A 23568-nucleotide genomic window follows, 5' to 3' on the forward strand; every position below is an offset into this window, starting at 1 on the left:
ATGGGATTTGAAAAACATGATTTTAAATTTATTATTAGTGTATGTGTGCACACCTGCACCTATGACACCTGTAAAGTGCACGCATAGCACCAAAATCCAGCGTATGTGGCACTGAGGATCTAGCCAGATTTACATGCTAAGCATGCACTTTAGCAACTAAGCTACACCACCAGCATGACAAATAGGATTTTTACCCACATAGTGATCTATACACTTAGTAAAACTGTAAGTGGTCTCCCTCTGTAACCTGGACCAGATGGTTGATCCATTCACCCATTTGGTAAGTTTTCTGACAGTCATAGAAACTATTCTTTAAAGCCATCAGAAACAACAACACACAAATAGTATTCTTTTAATGCCTGGCCCATTAGCTCTAGCCTCTTAGTGGCTAACTCTCATATCTTGCTTTAACCCATATTTAGTAATCTATGTAGCACCACGAAGTGGTGTCTTAGCAGGAAAGATTCAGCATGTCTGACCTGGCGGCTGGGTCCATCGCGTCTCTGACCCAGAGAGGAGAGGCATGGCAATTGCCTAACTTCCCTTCTTTCCAGCATTCTGTTCTGTCTACTCCACCCACCTAAGGACTGGCCTATCAAATGGGCCAAGGCAGTTTTTTTATTAACCAATGAAAGTAACTCCTCCAAGGTGGTGCTGGCACATGCCTATAATCTCAGCACTCAGGATGCAGAGGCAGGTGGATCTCTGTGAGTTCAAGGCCAGCCTGGTCTATAAGAGCTAATTCCAGGACAGGCTCCAAAACTGCAGAGAAACCCTGTCTCAAAAAGCGAAACAAGCAAAAAAAAAAACCCAAAAACAACAACAACCAAAACTAATCCATGAACATAAGTTTGATTTCAGTTGCTCTGATAAACACCATAACCAAAAACAACATGGAGAGGAAAAGGTTTAATTTAGCTAACACTTTCCAATCACAGTCTATCATGGAGGGAAGTCAAGGCAGGCACTTGGAGGCAGGAAATGAATGAAGCTGGGGCCATAGAGAATAAGAATGTTGTTTACTGGCTTGCTTACCTTGCTTTAAAATACAACCCAGGACAACATACAAAGTAGTGGCACCACCCACAGTGAGCTACACCCCTCCTACATCAATCATTAATCAAGAAAATGCCCCATAAACATGCCAAAAAGTCAATCTGATGGAGGCAATTCCTTAATTCAGGTTCCCTCCTGCTAAGTGACTCTAGTTTTGTCAAGTTCACAAATCTAACTAACACAATGAGATAACAGATTAAGTTGGAGATGTCAGAATAGACTCACATTTAGCATGGTATAGTATACATGGTTCCCTACAGATTATAAACCAATTAAATAGACACATCTGTTTCTTTGCTTTCAGTTAAAAGAATGACAGTGGTTAGCAATGATCAAAGCCCACATTTTGGTTTTAAATACTACTTTCCCAACAAGGAAATAACATTCCTCCTGATTCATTTCAGGAAGAAAATACACAAGATAAGCTTCAAGTTATCTTTAATGTCATAAAATAAGTATTAGGGAATTAAAAAAATACTTCCCTATGTCAGGAGTATGTCAAAGAGACATGGGATTCAATAAAAAAGTGTTTCTATAACCAAAGCTGAAATAATATGTCACCAAATGGCACACAGTAGCTAGGGACACTACTCATAACAAACCCCTTGCTTAACCCACAGCAACAAAGTAACAATAGAGTAGGAGCTGAGGAGACCCCTCAGTGTGTAAAGTTCAAACATCAGAACTTTAATTCAGATCCCCAGCACCCACCCACAGACAAAACCACAGCTGAAATTCCGGCATTAGGAGATAGAGACATTATATCACAAGGGTAGCACGAATAATAAAAACCCAGAGACGAATAATGGGATTCAAGCTGAAGATGGGAGAAGCAAAGCAGGCAACAACTAGAGAGACCTTTTACCTCTAACAAATCTTCAGACCAAAAGGGCAAAATCCTGTCTGCATGAATACTCAGAGTCCACACTCCAGTGAGTTCCTGTCTCTTCCCCTTTATATTCCTCTCTCTGCCCACCCATAATGCTCCTGTCTCTGCCTCCCTAGTGTTGGGATTAAAGGGTGCGACTCCCAAACACTGGGATTAAATGTGTGAGCCACCACCACCTCAATCTGTTTATGGATTGTATTGTGTAGTCCAGGGTAGCCTTAAACTCACAGAGATCTGTCTACTTTTGTTTCCTGACTCCTGGGATTAAAGGTGTGTGCAACCACTCCCTGGCCTCTAGTGGCTAAGCTTTGCATTTTGATCAGGCAAGCTTTATTTATTAAAATACAAATATCACTACACTTCCCCTCTTTTGTCAAAAATTAAAAAGGCTACTACTAAAATAAGAAAAACTATATACAGTAAGTACAATAACTACATTCAATATATACAGGCAATAAGTACATCAACAATGTCTAGTCCATTTGCATTTGACAAATTCAGAGAAAATATTCCATTATCTATCCTATCTTGGTGAGTCCAAAGTCTTGTACCTAATTTACTTTCTATTATAACTTGCTTTCTGCATCTGGTAAAACAAGGGAAACTGTAACTATAACTATCTAATCTTCAACTCCCTCATACTCAAGAAATAATATTAACTGCACAAGCAGGAAGTACAAGCAAGCTACTTCCAAATCATGTGAGAAATGACAAAAACATCTGGTTACCTGGACAGCCACCCAAAGTTCCTATGTAACATTGGGGTATCCATCTTTGGTCTACAGGCCTAAAAATATCCAGCACATTTTTCTGTTAGGCAGAATATTCTGAAAGGCTGTCCCTCCTTGTCTTGACAATGTTTGGCAGTCATATTTCTTTCTTAGTCATGCTTGTCCATTTAGAACAGCATACTGTCTGCGGTTGAGGCCAGGGTACTTTCTTGCCCAGTGGCTTACTTTTGCCACAAAGAAAATAAACTTCACGTGGAGTTTCCTCGATACCCATCATTGTCTCTGAAGTAGATTAGTGCTTCCAGGAGCAGATGTGTCTCATTGCCAGAAAAAAAAAAAAAGAGCCTATTAAAACATCTTAAATGCCATATTCTGTAGATCTCTGAAGAGTTTGAAAATGACTTATCTAAAATATATCTTTGTTTGACCTTGAAAACATACCTAATGTGACTACAAGATTGATTATAATAGGTGATTAACTACTAACCTGCATTTCCTTATTATCCTAAACAGTTGGTAATAATAATTTTCAAGGACTATAAATTTGCAATACACTGTTAAGTGAGTTGTACAGGTACAATACCTTGAAGAGTAGAATTGTATATATAGTATGTTCTAACAAAATCTTAAATTTGTATCAATATACAAAATTTGTATAAAATATACAAAAGTCCAATTCAATGTAAAATATTTAAAACTAGTAGTTGCTTTTTAAAAGCAGATTCAATAATTTCCCTTTTTATCTTATATCTGTATGATAGACTCAATGACCTACCCTTTTATCCTATCATATCGATAGCACTCTCTTTTTTCTTTTCAAAACAATAACCTTGAAGCCGGGCGATGGTGGCGCATGCCTTTAATCCCAGCACTCGGGAGGCAGAGGCAGGCGGATCTCTGTGAGTTCGAGACCAGCCTGGTCTACAGAGCTAGTTCCAAAAACCAAAAAAAAAAAAAAAAAAACCAATAACCTTGAATCTAATATCTTCGGTTTAGTTTTCCTGACCATTACCAATAACAGATTGTAACTAAGCCCCATAAACAATGACAAATATCCATAACCCAATGAAAGACCAAAAACTACCCACCCCATCTCTTGGGAATGTGGGCACTGTATTCTTTTTTTTTTTTTTTTTTTTTTTTTGTTGTTTTTTCGAGACAGGGTTTCTCTGTGGCTTTGGAGCCTGTCCTGGAACTAGCTCTGTAGACCAGGCTGGTCTCTAACTCACAAAGATCCGCCTGCCTCTGCCTCCCGAGTGCTGGGATTAAAGGCGTGCGCCACCACCGCCCAGCTGGGCACTGTATTCTTAAATTTACTTCCTGCTGTCTGGGGGTGAGGAAAATCTTTAGGGAATCCTGAAAAAAGAGATTTAGGTTAATTATCAAGTCCTGGGAGAGGTAGCTCTATCATTTGTTGTTCAGTCTCTGTGTACAACAGTTGGGAAGTGCAGGGCTGGTCTCAGGTCCTGGCTAGAGAAGTCTGTGAGACTGTATCATCTCAGCTAGCCACTTTGAAATTGTTCTGAGAAGGTTGTAGTCCCAAGTCGATCTTTAGGTGGTGTTTTTCAGCTAGTGGTGTGATATAGGACGTCCTTCTGTATATGTGTTGCTTTTATAGGTTGATGAATAAAGCTGTTTTGGCCAATGGCTTCACAGAGTAAAGTCAGGTGGGAAATCTGAACACAGATAAATAGAGTAGGCAGAGTCAAGCAGATACCAGTCAGCCACCGAGGAAACAAGACAGGTAGAAAATGAGGTAATGCTACATGGGAATACATAAACTAACAGAAATGGGTTAATTTAAGATGTAAGAGCAAGCTAGAAATATGCCCATGCCATCAGCCAAACAATGATGTAATTAATAAAGTTTCTGTGTGATTATTTGGGTCTGGAAAGCCAGTAAACGAGAGTGCAGTCTCTGTCTACAAATGGTCCCCAAACATTTCGCAAGAATTTCCACATAAAGCCTGAGAAAGCTTTATAAAAAGGATTCTAATACCAGGTGGTGATGGTACATGCCTTTAATTCCAACACTCAGGAGGCAGAGGCAGGAGGAGTCTATGAGTTGGAGGCTAGCCTGGTCTACAAGAGCTAGTTCCAGGACAGGCACCAAAGCTACACAGAGAAATCCTGTCTTGAAAAACCAAAGTGGGGGGAAAAAAAAGGATTCTAGACAGACAAGAACAGAGTCAAGCACAGCTTCTTGGTAACTATGTTTTTTCCACTAGGCTCTGTTTGTTAGAGGCAAGGCTTCATTAAGAGAGGCTTCCTGACTCAGATTTGCAGCATCTTTAATGTGGGGAAAAAACTCTTAACTAATTCATCCCTTTAAGAATTCCCAATGTCTTACCAAATCTGCTGCCAAAGTTGATGAAGATATGAGGCTTAATTTTTTATTTAATTGATTTTATTGAGCTATACCTTTTTCTCTGCTCCCTTTCCTTCTTCTCCCCTCCCTTTCAACCCTCTCCCGTGGTCCCCATGCTCCCAGTTTACTAAATGTGAGGCTTATTGCTGCTGCATTGAATAGTAAAAGCCTGACTGAATTTCAAGGCAATTACCTAGTTTGGCAGCAGCCTGAGAAGGGGGTTCACTGAGAGCCTGCCAGAAGAGAAGAAAAACCTAGCTGGAGCCGGGCAGTGGTGGCGCACGCCTTTAATCCCAGCACTCGGGAGGCAGAGGCAGGAGGATCTCTGTGAGTTCGAGGCCAGCCTGGTCTACAAGAGCTAGTTCCAGGACAGGAACCAAAAGCTACGGAGAAACCCTGTCTCGAAAAATCAAAAAAAAAAAAAAAAAAAAAAAAAAAAAACCCTAGCTGGTAGGGTGATGACTCCAGCCACATGTAGCTTGGTCTATGCCAATGGCTGTAAAGCTACAGGCAAATGGCTTTTTCGTGGATTTATACCCGAAATGTTGGGTGTCATTTGTAGCACAAATATTAAAAACCCAGAGCCAGATATTGGGGTTCAAGTTGAAGATCAGAAAAGCAAAGCAGACAACCACTAGACCTTTTACTTCTACCAAATCATCAGATTGAAAAAGCGAGATTGTCTTCATGAATCCTCAGACTCCACACTCCAGTGAGTTCCTGTCTCTTTTATATTTTTATAATTCCTCTCTCTTATACTCCTTTCTCCACCCACCCATACAGCTCCTGTTTCCACTTACCTAGTGCTAGGATTGAAGGTGTGTGACTCCCAAACACCAGCATTAAAGGTGTGAGCCACCACCACTTGGATCTCCTTCAGGATCAACCTTGTGTAGCCCAGGGTAGCCTTGAACTCTCAGAGATTCATCCACCTGTCTCCTGAGTCCTGGGATTAAAGGTGTGTACCACCATTCCCTGGCTTCTAGTGACTTAGCTATACATTCTGATCTTCAGGCAAGCTTTATTTATTAAAATACAAATAAAACATCACTACATCACAGGGGATCAGTGACCAGTCAATATGGTCAATTGGTGAACTCCAGTTTTAGTGAGAAACTCTCTGAAAATATAAGGTAAGGAAGAAAAAGTGATGAAGAATATACCCAATGTCAACCTTTGGCCTCTACAAGCACACACAGATGTACAGACATGTGCATATACATGTGCGCAAATACATCTGGTACACCACAGGCACATACACAATCAATGAGTCAAGGACTAAATAAACACTTGTAAGTCAAAACTCTACTACTCTAAATGACTGACTGAATAAGCCAGCCTTCAGGAGGCAGAGGAATGCTGATCTTTGTGAGTTATAGACTAGGCTTTTTTACATAATGAGTTCCTGGTCAGCCAATGGTTACACAATGAGACCCTGACTCAGAAGATAAAAAGGCATAAATAAATACTTGGGTAGGGGATCTCTGGTGCAGGTTTTTCCAAATAATTCGTGAAAACATTGTACTGCCAAGGAGAAGTATCATTAATTGTTCACTCCTTGGATGTGGGCTACACAGAATTATTTTCCAAAGGAGAAACCTGACATGCTATTTTAATCAGGTGACCAAACTGATGATGGAAAGTCATAAATTATGGTCATTGTACACAACCTTGACACAATGTAATGAAAACAGCATTTTATCTTTTGTATTTTTCTCCCCCCCACCAAATCGACAACAACAACAAAACCCCCAAATCACTAATCTAATCATAAGAAAAGTATCAGCTACAGCATTTTATCTTTTGTATTTTTCTCCCCCCCACCAAATCGACAACAACAACAAAACCCCCAAATCACTAATCTAATCATAAGGAAAGTATCAGCTGAGGGACTTGCTACAAAATACCTGACCAGTATGCATCCAAACTGTCTGTGAACAAAGATAGGAAGTCTATGGCTGGAGTGATGGCCAGTGTTAAGAACACACAGTGCTCTTCTACAGGACACGCCAGTCACAACTGACTGCAGCTCCAGCTTTAAGGGTTCTGATATCCTTTTCTGACCTCCTTAGGTACCTGTCTACACACACCCCCCAAAATAAAACAAATCTTTAAAAAACAGTCAGTCCAAGATTAGTACCTTCTAAATGAAATGGATACCGAATAAGATCCAAGACATTAGGTAAATACAAGGGCAATCTGAATAAAATATGTAGTTTATTCAAAAAAGGTTTCTAAGTGGAAAGAGTCACTATCTAAGCCATTTTAAGTTTTCCTTAGGATACAGAAGTACTACTGCAAACATTTCAGTCTCCTGTTTCAGGCCATCACCAATTAAAACCGTTGCCTATAGGTATTTAAATTGCCTAGAAATACCTTTTTTATTGTTTTTCCCCCCACGTAAAGTAGGCATTTCCTTTGTTTTGCTTTTTTAGATTTATTTTTACTTTATGTGCATTGGTGTTTTGTTTGCATGTGTGTCTGTATGAGGTACTGGATCCCCGGAACTGTAGTCAGATTATTTTTTAAATTTTTTTAAAAATAATTTATTTAACTTTATTTTATGGGCATTGGTATGAAGGTGTTATATCCCCTAGAACTAGAGTTACAGACAGTTGTGAGCTGCCATGTGGGTGCTGGGAAGTGAACCCAGGTCTTCTGGAAGAACTGCCAATGCTCTTAACCCACTGAGCCATCTCTCTAGCCCCCTGTGGTCAGATTATTGTGGGCCCCCATGTGGATGCTGGGAATTGAACCTGGGTCCTCTAGAGAGCAGCCAGTGCTCTTAACTGCTGACCCATCTCTTCAGCCCAAAGTAAGCATTCTTATAACTTAAAATGTTAGTTCTGACACAAATGTCACATCACAAGCTAGAACTAAAGCAGCACACTAAAACCTTACTACAAGGCCACTGAGACTAAATGAGGAACTAAAAGGACAGTAAGTGACATCTGGAACTTTCTTTAATCAACTCTTTAATGTGGGCTCCAGAAAGCAACTCATTCTAAATTCTGCCTTTTAGGAGGTAATGCCTTACTTAGCCTTAACATGACTCTAGTTTATGAGTTTCTATGTTATTAAATTCCCAATATATTTTGCCACTATTTCTAGAAATAAAATGCACATAAAAGTAAGAATAATGTAGAGCTGGAGAGATGGCTCAGAGGTTAAAAGCACTAACTGCTCTTCCAGAGGTCCTGAGTTCAATTCCCGGCAGCCACATGATGGCTCACAACCATCTATAATGAGATCTGGTGACCTCTTCTGGCTTGCAGGCAGAACACTGTACAAATAATAAATAAATCTTAAAAAAAAAAAAAAAGAATGTGCTGGAAAGTTTTTTGTCAATCTGACACAGACTGGAGTCATCTGAGAGGAGGGAACCTCAACTGAGGAAATGCCTCCATAGGATCAAGATGTGGGCAAGCTTGTAGGGCATTTTCTTAAGTTAGTGATTGACAGGGGTAGGGACAGACATTATGGGTGGTATCATCCCTGGGCTGGTGGTCCTGAATTCTATGGGAGGGCAAGCTGAGCAAGCCATGAGGAACAAACCAGTAAGCAGTACTCCTCTGTGGCCTCTGCATCAGGTTCTTGCCCAGCTTAAGTTCCTATCCTGAATTCCTTAATGATAAACTGTGATGTGGAAGCGTAAGCTAAATAAACCCTTTCCTACCCAAGCTGCTTTGGTCATGTGTTTCACTGCAGCAATTGTAACTCTAACTAAGACAAGAAGTTTTATCATTTAGAAGCATTTTTTAATATTTATTTTTATTTATATGTATATATATTTTGCAGGTACCCAAAGAAGTCTGGAGACTTTGGAGGCTTTGGAGCTGCAGTTACAGGCAGCTGTGAGCCAACTGATTTGGGTGCCGAGAACTGAACTCAGGTCCTCTGTAGGAACAGCAAAAGTGTGCTCCTAGTTACTGAACTATCTTTCCAGGTCTACAAGTAATTTTTAAAATTGTATTTATTTTATTACTTTATGCACGAGAGTTTTGCCTACATGTACCACATGTGTGCCTGGTGTCTTTGGAAATCAGAAAAGGGCACTGCATCCCCTAGGACTGGAGTCACAGACAGTTACGAACCACCATTTGGATGCTGGGAAGTGAAACAGGGTCTTCTACAAGAACAAGGCTCTTAACCATCAAGCTGACTATCCAGGCTCCCTAGAAGGAACTTTTAAAAGACATTCATATGTATTTAAGGAACAATAAGAGATGTGAACAAATCTATTATGTATCAAATTACATTACTCTAGTACACATGTTAAAAAACATTACAGGTTCTAGTGACCCATCTATGTTTCTAAAACCAGCACGTGGAATTCAATAATCTGTTACTAGCAAACAAAACCAGAGAGCAATATATATCCATATATGTTCTCCTTAATGTTCTAGTGGGGACAGTAAACACAACAAAATTTAAGTGATCAGTTTGGAGGCCAGTGAGATTATTATAAAGGTGTTTGCCACCAATCCTGTCAACCTGAGTTTGATCCCCAGGATCCACATGCTGGAAGGAGAACCAACTCCCACCTCCACATATACATCCCTGCACACATACACATAAATAAATGTGCTGTAAAAAGAAATAAAAGTAAAAGAGTCCGTTTGGGCTGGGGCTGGAGCTTGGTGACAGAATGCTTGCCAGGTATGCACACAGCTCTGAGTTCAACCCACAGCACCTCAACAAATAACATACTCAGTCTGTCAGAATGATGGTAACAGTGATGCCTACAATAGCCCCTCCTCTCCAAGAACAGAAGTCTTACTCAAGAATTAACTAGAGCCGGGTGGTGGTGGCGGCACACACCTTTAATCCCAGTACTCAGGAGGCAGAGGCAAGCGGATCTCTGTGAGTTCGAGGCCAGCCTGGTCTACAAGAGCTAGTTCCAGGACAGGCTTCAAAACTACAGAGAAACCCTGTCTCGAAAAACAAAAAACAAACAAACAAAATTAACTAGAACAGCCTGAGTCAATTCAGACATCATAACTACCCCCCACAGATTTCAAACACCAATACAGTGCAGATCCCCAACTCTTCCTGAAAAGGAAGAAAGGTGGGCAAGAAGCTTAGGAATACCTCTAATAACTCATTTTCTTTTCCTTGGTATCTTAAGGGATTAGCCCTAGGAAGACAGAAACGCACTATATTTTTGTCAAACTCCGCCAGTACCCCACTTTACAAAATAAAGGATTAATTTAAAGAGCTTACAACACGGAAACAGCAGGTTATGAAAACGGCAATTTGACTGTACTTACAAGAGTTGTGCCGACGACGGAAGCTTTTAGACTGACTCAAGGATTCCATGTGCCTGTCCACATAACTCTTTGAGCACTGCTGCTGCTGAGGAGAAACGGCAACATCCTGGCTCTTCACATCTGTCCTCTTAGGGATGTTCTGAGGGGTACTACTGGAAGAGGTTGGCTTCTTGACCACCTTGCCCGTACCATTCTGACTGATACCCACTTGGTACCCAACACCAGAAGGGCCTAATTCTGTCTGATGAAGGTCTCCAAACTGTTGGTTGTCTCCAGGACCTGGTATCTCCAAAATTTTTAATTCTGTAATATCACCTGCCCTGAAATACACAAAAGTCCGAGTCTCAAAATTATAATTGCAATAGAAAAGTGCTAAGGATGAAGCTGGGATTAATGGAAATCAGTTACCCCTCTGCAAAGCTGTACTTGAGGGAGCTATCGGACGTAAAAGCTAAGAAGGTAGCAGAGCATTTAGAGACAGTGCTCAGCCACCAATTTTCAACTCTACTGGCCTTTAGAGAGAGAAGCTGTTAATAACAAAACTCTACAGCCATCTTAGATTTTCAGAACATTAGTGGCTTTTTAAAATTATTTCACCCACTTGCTCATTCAATGGGCATATATAATGTCTTTACTATGTGGTAAACCCTGGGCTAGGAGCAGGACATACAGAGACACAGTACACACTCATAAACAACTCAGTCTGGGTACTGGAAAAAGACACATGTAAACAATCGAGTGTCAAATACCAGTACAGAGATAAACTCAGGGCACCAGAGAGCCCAGAAACAAAATACCTGAATTCACACTGCATATGGACTAGTTAAGCTATGTCAGGGTGTACAAGATAGGAGGAGGGAAAAGCAAATCAAGCAGAGAATAGTAAGGAGAAAGACATCTCAGCCAGAGGTTCAGAGACTACGAAAATGTGACGTCATCCACAGGAAGAACTGCCAATGTTGCCTATGGTATCACATAAGGACAGAACACTGACGGGGGCCATCAGGAAAATAAAGTGATAACCAGGGCCCAGATCATGAGCACAATGGTTTTTCCCATGGCAACAGGGAGGGAGAAACTAGCAGGGCACCCAGGCTCCTGCTTAGAACCCTCCCATCTGGAAGGCAGAGGCAGGAGCTCAATTTTAAGGTTAGTGTGATTTACATAAAGAGTTAAAAGATAGTCAGGACTACAAAGACTTGTTTCAAACAAGTCAGAAAGAATCCTTATTCTTTTCCTAAAGTCCTCTCCTGTCATATGGCTGTCTGCTACCATGTGGAGGATATCCATGCTGGCAACTCAAATAGTGTGGCTTTTCCCACACTAAGTAGCTGCTGAGATAAGGGTTTTCTGTCAAACTCTAATAAAAGTATCCTCTCAAGCTTATATTTGGGGAAAAGGTTTATTTTCTTTTTTCTTTTTTGAGCCTGGACATGTGGAATATGCTAACAGATCTCTGTGAGTCTGAGGACAGCCTGGCCTACATAGTGAGTTAAAGGTCAGCCAAGTCTACACTTTTGAGACCCTTTTCTCAAAACAAAACAACAACAAAAATGTTTTTCCCTTGGGCTGGAGAGATGATTCAAGGTTAGGGAGACTATTCTTCTAGAGGACTCACACTATAACTCCAGTTCCATGGGATTCACTACCCTCTTCTAGCCTCTCTGGGTACCAGGCACACATGTGGATACAATGTATAATGCAGCCAGATACTCCAATGAACAGATTCTAAATTATTCTTTACATGTACTTATTCATTGCATGGGGAAGGGTAGAGACGGGGGGGGGGGCGGGGGCAGGGTGTCGCAGTGTGCACGTGGAAGTCAGAATACAACTTTGAAGGAGGTGGTTCTGGGAACTGAACTCGGGCTGTCAGCCTTGTTGGTAAGAACTTGGCTTGCTAAGCCATTTCACCAGCCCAATCTTTCCATTTCTAACTTTGGTGAAAGGTGCCTACAGTGGACCTCTGGAAGAAGAAACCTGCAAATAAGCAGCTGTTCAGCTTCTAAGTCTTCCGTTGAGATCATACTAGAGAATATTCAATTGGGAAGGACCAGGCCACAAAGTATCAACAGCTCAGACAATGAGTTCAAAGGACAAAGATCTGAGTTCTTACTAAAATACATAAAAGAATACACAAGAGTGCCTAGAACCCAGCTTAATCTGTGGGCTGTGGCTCCACACAGGTGAACTTGGGGTTTGGGAAAACTTGGCAATAGTAAAAGACTTCTGAACATGCCATGACCAGAAAAGAACTAAATCAAACATATAACAAATCCAGTGTGCTTCTGCATACTCTGCACTGTGCATGCCGTCGTGCCCTCCAACCCACTACTGCTGCCTCAAATACCGTGGCTCAAATCAGAGACTACTACACACTATACAGTGTAGGGTTTCTACTCTACAAAGATTGTTGGCCTCATAGAAACATAATAGTCTTATTATGAAAACAAAGTCTTTCAATATTTTTCTACTATCATTTCTCAATATGTAAACATCAAATTAGCAAATCTCCAAAATGTATAGTGTTACAAGTTTGTTGCTTGAGTTACTAATTTAAGTAACTTAAGTTTCATCTAAAAACGGAAAAAGGCTCACACCTTTAATCCCAGCACTTGGGAGGCAGAGGCAGGCAGATCTGAGTTCCAGGACAGCCAGTGCAACACAGAGAAACCCTGTCTCAACACACACACACACACACAACTGGAGAAATGGCTCAGTAGTTGGGAGCACCTTTGGCTCCTGCAGAGGACCTGGGTTCTATTCCCAGCACCCATATGGCAGCTCACAACTATCTGTAGCTCCAGTTCCAGGGGATCCAGTCTCTTCTGACTTCCTACATGCATACAGTGCACACACATACACGTAGGTACACAATATACACATTAAAATAATTAAATATTTTGTTTTTTTGAGACAGGGTTTCTCTATGTAGTCCTGGCTGTCCTGGAACTTGTTCTGTAGACCAGGCTGGCCTTAAACTCAAAAGATTTGCCTATCTCTGCCTCCCCAATACTGGGATTAAAGGCATGCTCTACCACTGCCAGTTAAATACATAAAATTTTCTCTTTTTTCTTTTTTTTTCGTTTTTCAAAACAGGGTTTCTCTATGTAACAATCCTGACTCTCCTGGAACTTACTTTGTAGACCAGGCTGGCCTCGAGCTCACAGAGATCTACCTGCCTCTGCTTTCCCAGTGCTGGGATTAAAGGAATGTGCCACCACCACCTGGCACATAAATATTTTAAGAAAGTTAAAATGAATTTTGGCTTAGGACAGAATTTTCATAATTTCTCAAACGTCCCTAAATACATTTCCATTTATGCTACATTTGTGAATCAACATTCCCCGCACTGACAACTATAAGATCAGTATCATCAGTTAAAGTGAAAAAATAAAGTATTTTGTGTACTACACCATCAAATATTTATACAAGCTTTAATTCTCTATGTAAAATAAATATACATACCTACCTCATTAGTATCCAAATACACTTCACATTTACTAAGTGGTAAAATTATAAGAATACCAAAGAATTATTTTAAAATAAATATCTTCATGACTGAAAAGCAGTAGATGTTTTGTTTGTATACCTACTTTCTATGGCTATATGCTACAATTACTTTAAAATGTCTAGGAACCAGACATGGTGGCTCATTCTTTAAATCCCAGTGCTGGGGAGGCAGAGTCCACCAGAACTCTGTGAGTTCCAGGCCAGCCTGGGCTGCATAGTGAAACTCTGTCTCAAGAGTCTGAGAAAAAAAAGAGTGTTTAAGTAGAAAAAAATTAGAAGCTCTGATCTGATATTGAGGGGGAAAAATACAGAATCCAGAATAAACCAATCTTTGAATCTGAAAAGAAAAAAATCTTAAAGGCAAGCTGAAGAAACCAAGAGAAGAGGGCTTCTGAATCTGACATTACATCATCTGTAGTTTGGCAAGAGATAATCCAGGATGATGATAGAAAAACACAAACAAGGGACTGAAAAATAAAGCTGCAAAACCGAGTAAAGACAAATTATTTTCATCTAAACAAGAATATGGCTATAAAGGGAAGAGAAGGATAGGGCACTGTCTTTAGCTAGTGGGAAATGGCGGGTGGGGTGCCTCACATGAGGGAGGTCAAACGGTAGAATACAAAGAGTACAACCAAAGTTGATGCTGAAGACACAGAGAAGATGAAATAAGGTCTCGAAGGAGGCAGAGTGCATCTCAAACACAAATGAAGGGGCCAGACCAAACACAAGGGCTACTTCCAGAGACCACAAAGATAAGCAGTTAAGAGCAGGCAGTATACCAGGGCTAGAGAGATGCCTCAATAAGTTAAGAGTACTTGCTATGCCTGGCAGTGGTGGTGCACACCTTTAACCCCAGCACTCAGTGAGGCAAAGGCAGACAGATCTCTGTGAGCTCAAGGCCAGCCTGGTCTATAGATCCAGGGCAACCAGGGCTACACAGAGAAATCCTGTCATACAAAACAAACAAAAAACCAAAAGAGCACTTGCTATTTTTTGTTTTGTTTTTATTTTTTCAATACAGAGTTTCTTTGTGCAGCTCTGCCTGACCTGGAACTAGCTCTTGTAGACCAACCTGGCCTCGAACTCACAGAGATTTGCCTGCCTCTGCCTCCTGAGTGCTCACTTGCTGCTCTTTTTTTTTTTAAAGATTCTTTTTTTAATGTTTATTTATTTATTATGTATACAATATTCTTTCTGCGTGTATGCCTGAAGGCCAGAAGAGGGCACCAGATCTCATTTCAGATGGTTGTGAGCCACCATGTGGTTGCTGGGAATTGAACTCAAGACCTTTGGAAGAGCAGGCAATGCTCTTAACCGCTGAGCCATCTCTCCAGCCCTCACTTGCTGCTCTTAACAGAGGATTCAAGTTCAGTTCTCAGCAGCCACTCTGGCCTATAACTCTAGCTCCAAGGCATCTGACCCTCTTCTAGCTCTGCAAGTAACTCAACAGTATGTACCCCAAGACACACATGTACCCTGAGACACATACGTACTTGCGTAATTAAAAATAATCTAAAAAATTAAAAGAAAAAAGAAAAATACAGGTACTCAAATATGAAGAAATTGTTCAGGGAAATAAGGGCACTCACACCTGACAGCCTCATTTTGGGAATATACATACAGGAGGCTGACTCTCAAAGTGATGGAGATGAGAGTGTCAAGAGACAAGTGAGTGAGCTCTATTGGTAAATATTAAGAAAAGAACTCCCCATAACTAAGGCCTTTAGTTATTAACTACCATGTGTTTCTGGGGATAAATCACACATATCTCCAAAGACAAACACATTTATGCTAAGGGGGAAAAAAACTGATGAGACCTTTGATGTAGAAAAGCACATATAATACAATACTGAGAAAAATTTTGAAAAGTGATGCTGAATTTAAATAAAATTCCATGTCTAACAGAGGTTAGAAACAGTGAACACTAAATCGTTAGCTCGAAATTGTATTATAATGTAAAGTCTCCACTGAGAATAGCAACAGTACTCTAAGGCCTGTAAAACTATGAATTCTCCTTCTTGGCAAGACTCAAGGCAAAACAGAGCCCAGCTGAGAAAACACTGTCAATCAGACCCCTTCCCAGCACCACAGACCACCAGGCTGGTTCTTAAGGGCGCTAAGCAGCACACTTACCGAAAGGTGACTTCTGGTACGAGACACTTTACTCCATTGTGGAAGGGCCGCGTAAGAGAAATGGTCTGGCCGACCTGATCCACTGCTGACACTCTTCCTTGATAGACACCCAAGCTGTCTCCACAGTTGATTGATACAATACTGCCTAGCCAATCCATAGCCATGTTCCCGGTGTGGGGTCACTGTGAAGAGAAGGAAGCATTCAGTGCACCTTGAAGAAAGACTTAACTCAGCAAGTATGGCAGGCTCTGCATTTAGCGCTAACTGACGATGCTCTGCCTAAGGTGATAAAGCATAAATAAAAAATAAAACAACTTTGGTAAGAAGTGAGGCATAACTGCACACACTCTATATTATTTTTATTTTACTGTTGCACAAATTCTAACTGATCTTAATAATAAAAACCTGGAGTCAGATATAGGGGCTAATGCTGAAAGATCAGAGAAGCAGAGCACTAGTTCTTACTGCTACGGAATCCTCAGCTCAAAGGGGTGATTCTGTCCCTATGGAATCCTCAGACTGAATCCGGAGCTCCTGTTTCCTCCATCTTATAGTCCTTTCTACTCCCAGCCATACCATCCATTTCCTGTCTCCACCTCCCTAGTGCTGGGATTAAAAGTGTAGGCCACCACTTAATCTTGTGTAGCCCAGGGTGACTTTGAACTCACAGAGATCCCTCTGCCTCCTGAGTGCTGGAATTAAAGGTGTGTACCACCAGTGCCTGGCCTCTATGGCTAACTAGTGTGGCTAGCTCCACACTCTGATCTTCAGGCAAACTTTACTTGTTAAAGTAAAAACAAAGTATCATCACATCTTACCATGTAACTTGCAGGCCTAAAACTAGTTACATAGACTTCAAACTCACAGAGATCTGTCTGCCTCTGCCTCCTGAATGCTGGAGTTAAAGATATATATCACCATGCCCAGCTGAAAAGGCCTTAGTTCTAGTGCTGGACGTATGGAGGGGAGGCAGAGACAGGTTTAGCCCAGCCTGGTCTACACAGAGAGTTCTAGGTCAGCCAGGACTAAGTTCTACAGCCTGGTCTACACAGAGAGTTCTAGGTCAGTAAGTAAGACTCTGCCTCAAAAACCAAAAATCTTTTTTAGTAGGGACATGCAGATTAATAAGCAATATTGATATATGTATACAAAGACCATGTAGACACCAGGCAGTGGTGGCACAGGCCTTTAGTTTCAGCACTCTAGAGGCAGAGCCAGGGGGAATCTGAATTCAAGGCCAGCCGGGTCTACAAAGTTGAGTTCCAGTACAGCCAGAGTTACATAGAGAAACACTGCCTTAAAAAACCAACACAACAACAAAAAACAAAAACAAAAAAGCAACCCAAAGACCATGTCGTTGTTTTAGTATATGCATTGCAGATAATGGTGCAGAATCTTTCAAAAGAGAAGGCTGGGGATGTGGCCCAGCAGTGGAGGAGTATTTGTCTAGCAAGCACAAAGTTCTGGGTTTAATTTTTAGCACCATCAAAACTCTTAAAAAATTGAAAAGCTGAACAAAAAAGGTTAGAGAGAAGACTCAGCAGTTAAAAACACTGGCTGCTCTTCCAGAGGATCCCAGTTCAATTCCCAGCATATATATACTGTGGTTCAGGGGCCCTGATGCCCTCTACTGGCCTCCTCAAGCACTGCATACACATGATGCACAGAAATACATTCAGTTAAACACACACATAAAAACAAAATAAATTTTAATTAAATAAACTGCTACATATAAAAGACACTTACTCTAGGCTTATTTTCTATTCCTGATCATATTTTGCCTATTTTATATCAGAGTAGCATAAATTTTCTTGCCTTTCCCTTATACTCCATCATAATCCTATTTTGGCATCTGCTTAGGTATTAGATAGATGCATTATAAAAAGCTGTCATAAGAAAAACAACAACAACAACAACTAGAATTTAACCAGAACAAGTTTCTTTTTGCTTCTCCAGTCAACATGTATCTTTAATGCCCTGATCTTTTATATTCAAATTTATACTGTGCTCACTACTGAATCAAAAGGTTGACACTTTGAAAATGTGGCTTTTAGTGATAAGTGCAGATTTTTAAAAAATCTGGCTCTGTATTAGTGTGTAACTGTCCATTTTTATTGGAAAATCTCCCATAAAAGATACCGATATTTTATTGAAAACTCATCAAACAGCTTTTTCTATAAAGAAAAAAGTTCACGTGGGCGTGGTAGTGCATGTCTGGCAGAAGCAGGAGGACTGCCGCCGAGTCTGCGGTCTGATTCCAGCCTGATGCAGAGAGCAAGTTCCAGGCCCTCCAGGGCTACACAGAGAAGCCAGGTCTCAAAAGAAGCAACGAAAACCAACCCAAATTTCCTAGGGCTGGGCACGAAGCTCAGTGGGAGAACGCTTTCCAGGAATGTGTACATGAAATTCTGGATCGACACCCCAATACTGCCAAAAACAAAACTTTTTCATTTCGCAGACACTAAACAGACTTCAAACAGTGTAAACAGTGTGATCACTGCCCCCACTGGACTACTGCGACTAGTGTTCTTGCGACTACTCCGAGGAAGTGTGTTCCATCATTACAAGTCTAAGGCCTCCGCGTCAAAAAGCTACAGTTGAAGCAGGATCCATAGGAGCTGCAAAGGATTTGGGGTGGGAGGTTGGCAGGGGCACAGAGTTTCTCTATGTAGCCCTGACTGTTTTGGAACTAATTCTTTTGACCAGGCTGGTCTCGAACTAAGCAACCTGCCTGACTACACTTGCCTAGGGCTATTTTTTTTTTTACCTGTAGTGTGTGTTTTGCTGGAGATCAAGCCCAGAGCCTGCGCTTATTGCTAGACAAGCTATGTCACCGAGTTAAATCCCTAGCACAGGATAAATCTTGAGACATTTTATTTTCTACTTTTCCATCTAGTTATAAACCAAATAAAACAAAAACCCAAAACAAAAAAACAAAGACAGGGCCTCACTATGTGGCCAGAGCAGGCTCAAACTCAAGATCCCCAGTCTCAGCTTCCTGGGTACTGTGATTACGGGTATACATCATGACATCTGGTCATCCAAAAATGTGCACAGTAATCCCCCATTGAGCCATGACCTAAACATCACAGGGAGCTCCACTGGGTCTCTACAAAGGCGCAGCTATTCTGACACCATGAAAGATCAGTCTACGCTGCTTTCAAACGTCACCAGGACATCTGTGAAACATGGAGCGAATGTTAACCACACTGTCTGGACTGTATTATTCAGGGGCACCGCAATTATTTAAGCCAGACTACTAAAATAAACAGCTGGATTATTTTCAATCCTGAGTTCCTGCTTAAATACCTAACTTTTTACTTGTGTTCTTGTTCATATTACACAGAAAATCAGAGCCAAAGTTATCAGAAACTGTCAGGTAGAGTCAGGCATAGTGGTGCACACCCAGAATCGCAGTACTCCAGAGGCTAAAGCAACTGGACCCAAACGGGAGACTGTCTTGGTAACGTCAAAACCAAGAATGCTTGACAAGTCATCCCGGCACTCAGGAGGCAGAGGCAAGAGAGTCTCTGCGAGTTCCAGGCCAGTCTGGTCTGCATACAGAGTTCTAGACCAGCCTGAGTTACATAGTGGAGTGTCTCCAAAACGGGCCGTTCTTTGCAAACACTTTTACTTCAGAGAAATCAACAACTAGGAATCCTGTGCCCAATACATAAAACAAAAACAAAAACTGGGTTAGACACACCTCACGATTCCAAATGCGATACTAATAGCTCAGGGAAAGTCGCTTCTACTGTGGAAAGATCGAGGCTCCTCTTAGCTCTGCACTTGGGAGACTGAAAACCAACTAACGAAGCCAATAAGGACTGTTCCTCCAACACACCCCAACACTTGCCCGCGACACACACACACACACACACACACCAGTTCCTGCCTGCCAATGTAAAGGTCTACAAGGCCTGGAAGCTCGCAGCCTAAAAAGCAAACTGAGTTGACCACCCCGGAAGCGCCAACCAACGAGCACCGCGAACACCCGGCCTCCCCCGCGCTCACCTCCCTACCGTCTACCCCAGCCTGCGCGGGACACCACACCAAGCGGATCCCACCACGCCAAAACACCACCTAAGGGGCTTCACGCCCACCTCCACAGTCAAAGAAGCAGCCGCCAGCACCGCCGCCGGAAACGCCCCCGCGCCTCGCCGACCTGGGCGATGTCACTTCCGTTGAAGCGTAATAGGCTGGCGCTAGGAGCCCAGAGGGTGGGACTCCCACGAAATTTGAAAGGATGTAAAACTGAGAAGAGAGCTAGCCAGCGAACGAGAGAAGAAAGTATGGAAATGTGCTGGTTAGTTTGCCAACTTGACACAAGCTAGAGCTACCTAAAAGGACGGAACCTCAATTGAGAAAATGTCTTCATAAGAATAAGATCCGGCTATACGTAGACCTGTAAAGCATTTTTCTTAATTAGTGATTGGTGGGTGAGGGCCTAGCCAATTATGGGTGGTGCCATCCCTGGGCTGGTGGTCCTGGATTCAATACGACGGCAGGTTGAGCAAGCCAGTAAGCTGCACACCCTCGCATGGCTTTTACATCAGCTCCGGGATCCTCCAGGATACTGCCCTGTAGCAGGAATTCTAATTGTCTTAATGAACAAAAACCCAGAGTTAGATATTAGGGGGTGAAAGCTGGACTCAGAGAAGCAGTTCAGCCAGCCACTAGAGACCATATACCTTTACCAATGCTCAGACCAAGGGGGCGATCCTATCCTCAGACTATAATTGTCTCCACCAACCTTCAGACTGCCTCTGTCTCCACCAAACCTCAGACTTTAACGAGTTCCAGTCTCTTCCTGCCTTATATTTCTCTCTCCGCCCAGCCATATCACTCCTGTTCCCATCTCCCCGGTATTGGGATTAAAGGTGTGGAATTCCAAGAGCTGGGAGCACCTTTGTATGAGCTGTTTCTTTTTTTAGACAGATTCAATCTCGCATAACCCCAGTGTGGTCTTGAAATAACAGAGATCCCTCTGACTCAGTCTCCTGACTCCTGGGATTAAAGGTGTGCCACCACTCCCTGGCCTCTACGGGCTTAGCTCTGCACCTAATCTTCAGGCAAGCTTTATTTGTTAAGAAATAAACAAAATATCACTACACTGCCCTGTTTGAGTTTCTGTCCCGACATCCTTCAATAATGAACAGTGATGTGAAAAGTATGAGCAAAATAAACCCTTTCCTCCCCAGGTTGATTTTTGGTCATGGTGTTTCATTTCAGCAATTGGAGAGAGAATTTTGGGGCTGGAGAGATTACTCAGAAGTTAAAAGCACGTGTAGCTCTTCCACAACCATCCCGTAAACCCACTTCCAGGGGATTGAACACTCTTCTGACATCTGAGAGAACCAATAAAACTCATGGTGCATGTCTTACAGCTTCAGTTCCTGTGAAGAGACACCATGACCACAGCGATTCTCATAAAGGAAAACATTTAATGGAGCTGGCTGACAGTTCAGACATTCAATCGGTTATCATTATGGTGGGACGTAACAACAGGCAGGCAGACATGGTGCTGGATAAGGAGCTGAGAATTCTACATCTTTGATCCACAAGCAACAGGAAGGGGTCTGTGACAGTGGGAGTAGCTCGAACATACCAAATCTCAAAACCCAACCCCACAGTGACACACTTCCTCCAACAAGGCCATACACACTCCAAGGCCATACCTCCTGTATTAGTGAGGGTTCTCTAGGGTCACAGAACTTATGGAATGAATCTCTTTCTCTCTCTCTCTCTCTCTCTCTCTATATATATATATATATATATATATATATATATATGTAATTTATTGGAATGACTTACAGGCTGCAGTCCAACAATGGCTAGCTGTGAATGGAAAGTCCAAGAATCTAGTAACTGCTCAGTCCCACCAGACTGGGTGCCTCACCTGGTCTTCTGTGTATGCTGGAATCCTGAAGAAGCAGGCTCCTATGCCAGTGAAGGAATGGATGCACTAACAAGACGAGAGCAAGCAGGCAAAGAATGAACCCTTCTTTCTTCCCTTTTCCTTATATAGGCTTCCAGCAGAAGGTGTGGCCCAGATTCCAGGTGTGTCTTCCAGCCTCAAGATCTGGATTAAAGGAGTGTGCCGTCCAATCTCCAGATCTGGATTAAAGGAGTGTGCCATCCAATCTCAAGATCCACATCAAAGGCATGTTGTCTTCTTGCCTCAAGATCCAGATCACAGGTGCGCCCTCCATTTCTGGATTGTAGTTCATTCTAGATATAGTCAAGTTGATGAGCAAGAATAGTGTCATTCTCTTTGGGGGTCATTTTCTTTCAAACTACCACAGTGCACATACATACATGCAGGTGAAATATCCAGTATACATAAAATAAATCTTCAAAAATTAAATTTTTATGAGCTTATAGATTCAAACACACTGGAAGAATTTTAATTTATGGGAAATTTTTTTTGAGTCAGTGTCTTGCTATGTAGCCCTAGCTAGATTCAAACCCAAAGCAATCTTCCTGCCTGAGTTTTGAGAATAAAGGCATGTGCCACCATACCCAGTAGAAATTATTATAAATAATCAAACTGTCCTATCTTAAGAATTTGAAAACTGCTCAAGCTGGTTCCAGAGTGATTCAATCCACTCCGGGAATTTTTGTAGCAGCTCTACCATCTGCCATGACCAAGTGTTCCAGGATTGTCTTTTTCACTACATCTTCTGTCCCAGATTTGTGGGCAGTTGTTTTCCCTAGAAGCCCTGGATCACAATCTGGGTATTAGGAAGTTAGAATGCTCATTTCTGTGAGCTGGCCTCTAAGATCTAGGATGTTAGCCAGGCATGATGGATGGTACATGTTTGCATATCCCAGCTCAGGAGGGTGAGACTTGAAGATCAAGAGCTAGAGCCAGTCTGGACCACAAATTGAGACCCTGTATCTGAAAACAAACAGATCTAAGAAGTTAACAAAGAAGCAGATAGAGATGTATCATATTGGTTAAACCTCTGTGTAACAACAGTCTCTTCTTTTTGCTATACTCTAAACTCCTAGCTCCTTAAGATAAAGGGGATGATAAATTTGAATACCATTATCAAGTCTCATTTGTTTACCCCTCATCATACTATAATCTCAAGAGAGCAATAATGATATCACCATCTCCAAGGTTACGAACATCTGCGAACAGTTACATGAGTTGTTTTCAGCTTTTTTTGTTTGTTTGTTTATTGATTAGTTGGTTGGTTTTTCAATACAGGTTTTCACTGTTTAGTGCAGGCTGAACCGAAACTCGCTCAATAGACCAGGCTAGCCTAGAACTCAGAGATCCCCTGCCTCAGGCTCCCAAGTGCTGCGATTAAAGGTGTGTGCTACATAAATTGTTTTACATATGCTGTCCAGAGTCCTTAGTTTTAGAATGCTATTTTTCCTACCATTTTAACATGCATAATCCATTGTTGTTGTTGTTTTATGAAGGTTTACTTTTTGTAGGTATGTGGGTTTTGGGCGGGTATATGTACATGTTAGGAGGGAGTTTCCCCTGGTGTTAGAGTTACAGGCAATTGTGAGCTGTTCTACAAGGGTGTTGGGAGTGGAACTTGGGTCCTCTGGAGGAACAACAAGAATTCTTAACTGTTGAGCCATCTC

General features: G+C 41.7%; 1 protein-coding gene across 2 annotated transcripts in view; it reads right to left on the reverse strand.

Annotated features, from left to right (window-relative positions):
- Positions 1-20136, reverse strand: part of Edc3 (enhancer of mRNA decapping 3) — a 44010-nt gene extending 23874 nt beyond the window's left edge. Inside the window, exons 1-3 of one of the 2 annotated variants that reach the window (XM_041647452.1) lie at positions 20067-20136; positions 15964-16145; positions 10315-10634 (exon numbers count right to left, since the gene is read on the reverse strand). In XM_041647452.1, coding sequence (XP_041503386.1) covers positions 10315-10634; positions 15964-16127 — 484 coding nt within the window. In that variant the 5' untranslated portion in view covers positions 16128-16145; positions 20067-20136. Of the gene's footprint in view, positions 1-10314; positions 10635-15963; positions 16146-19977 lie in introns of both variants that reach the window. The other variant, XM_041647451.1, reaches the window with a different exon arrangement.
- Between the last annotated feature and the right edge of the window lie 3432 nt (positions 20137-23568).

Source organism: Microtus oregoni, unplaced genomic scaffold (assembly GCF_018167655.1).
Source record: "Microtus oregoni isolate MIOR12 unplaced genomic scaffold, Mior012 000179F_ref0000403, whole genome shotgun sequence".
Lineage (NCBI taxonomy): Eukaryota > Metazoa > Chordata > Mammalia > Rodentia > Cricetidae > Microtus > Microtus oregoni.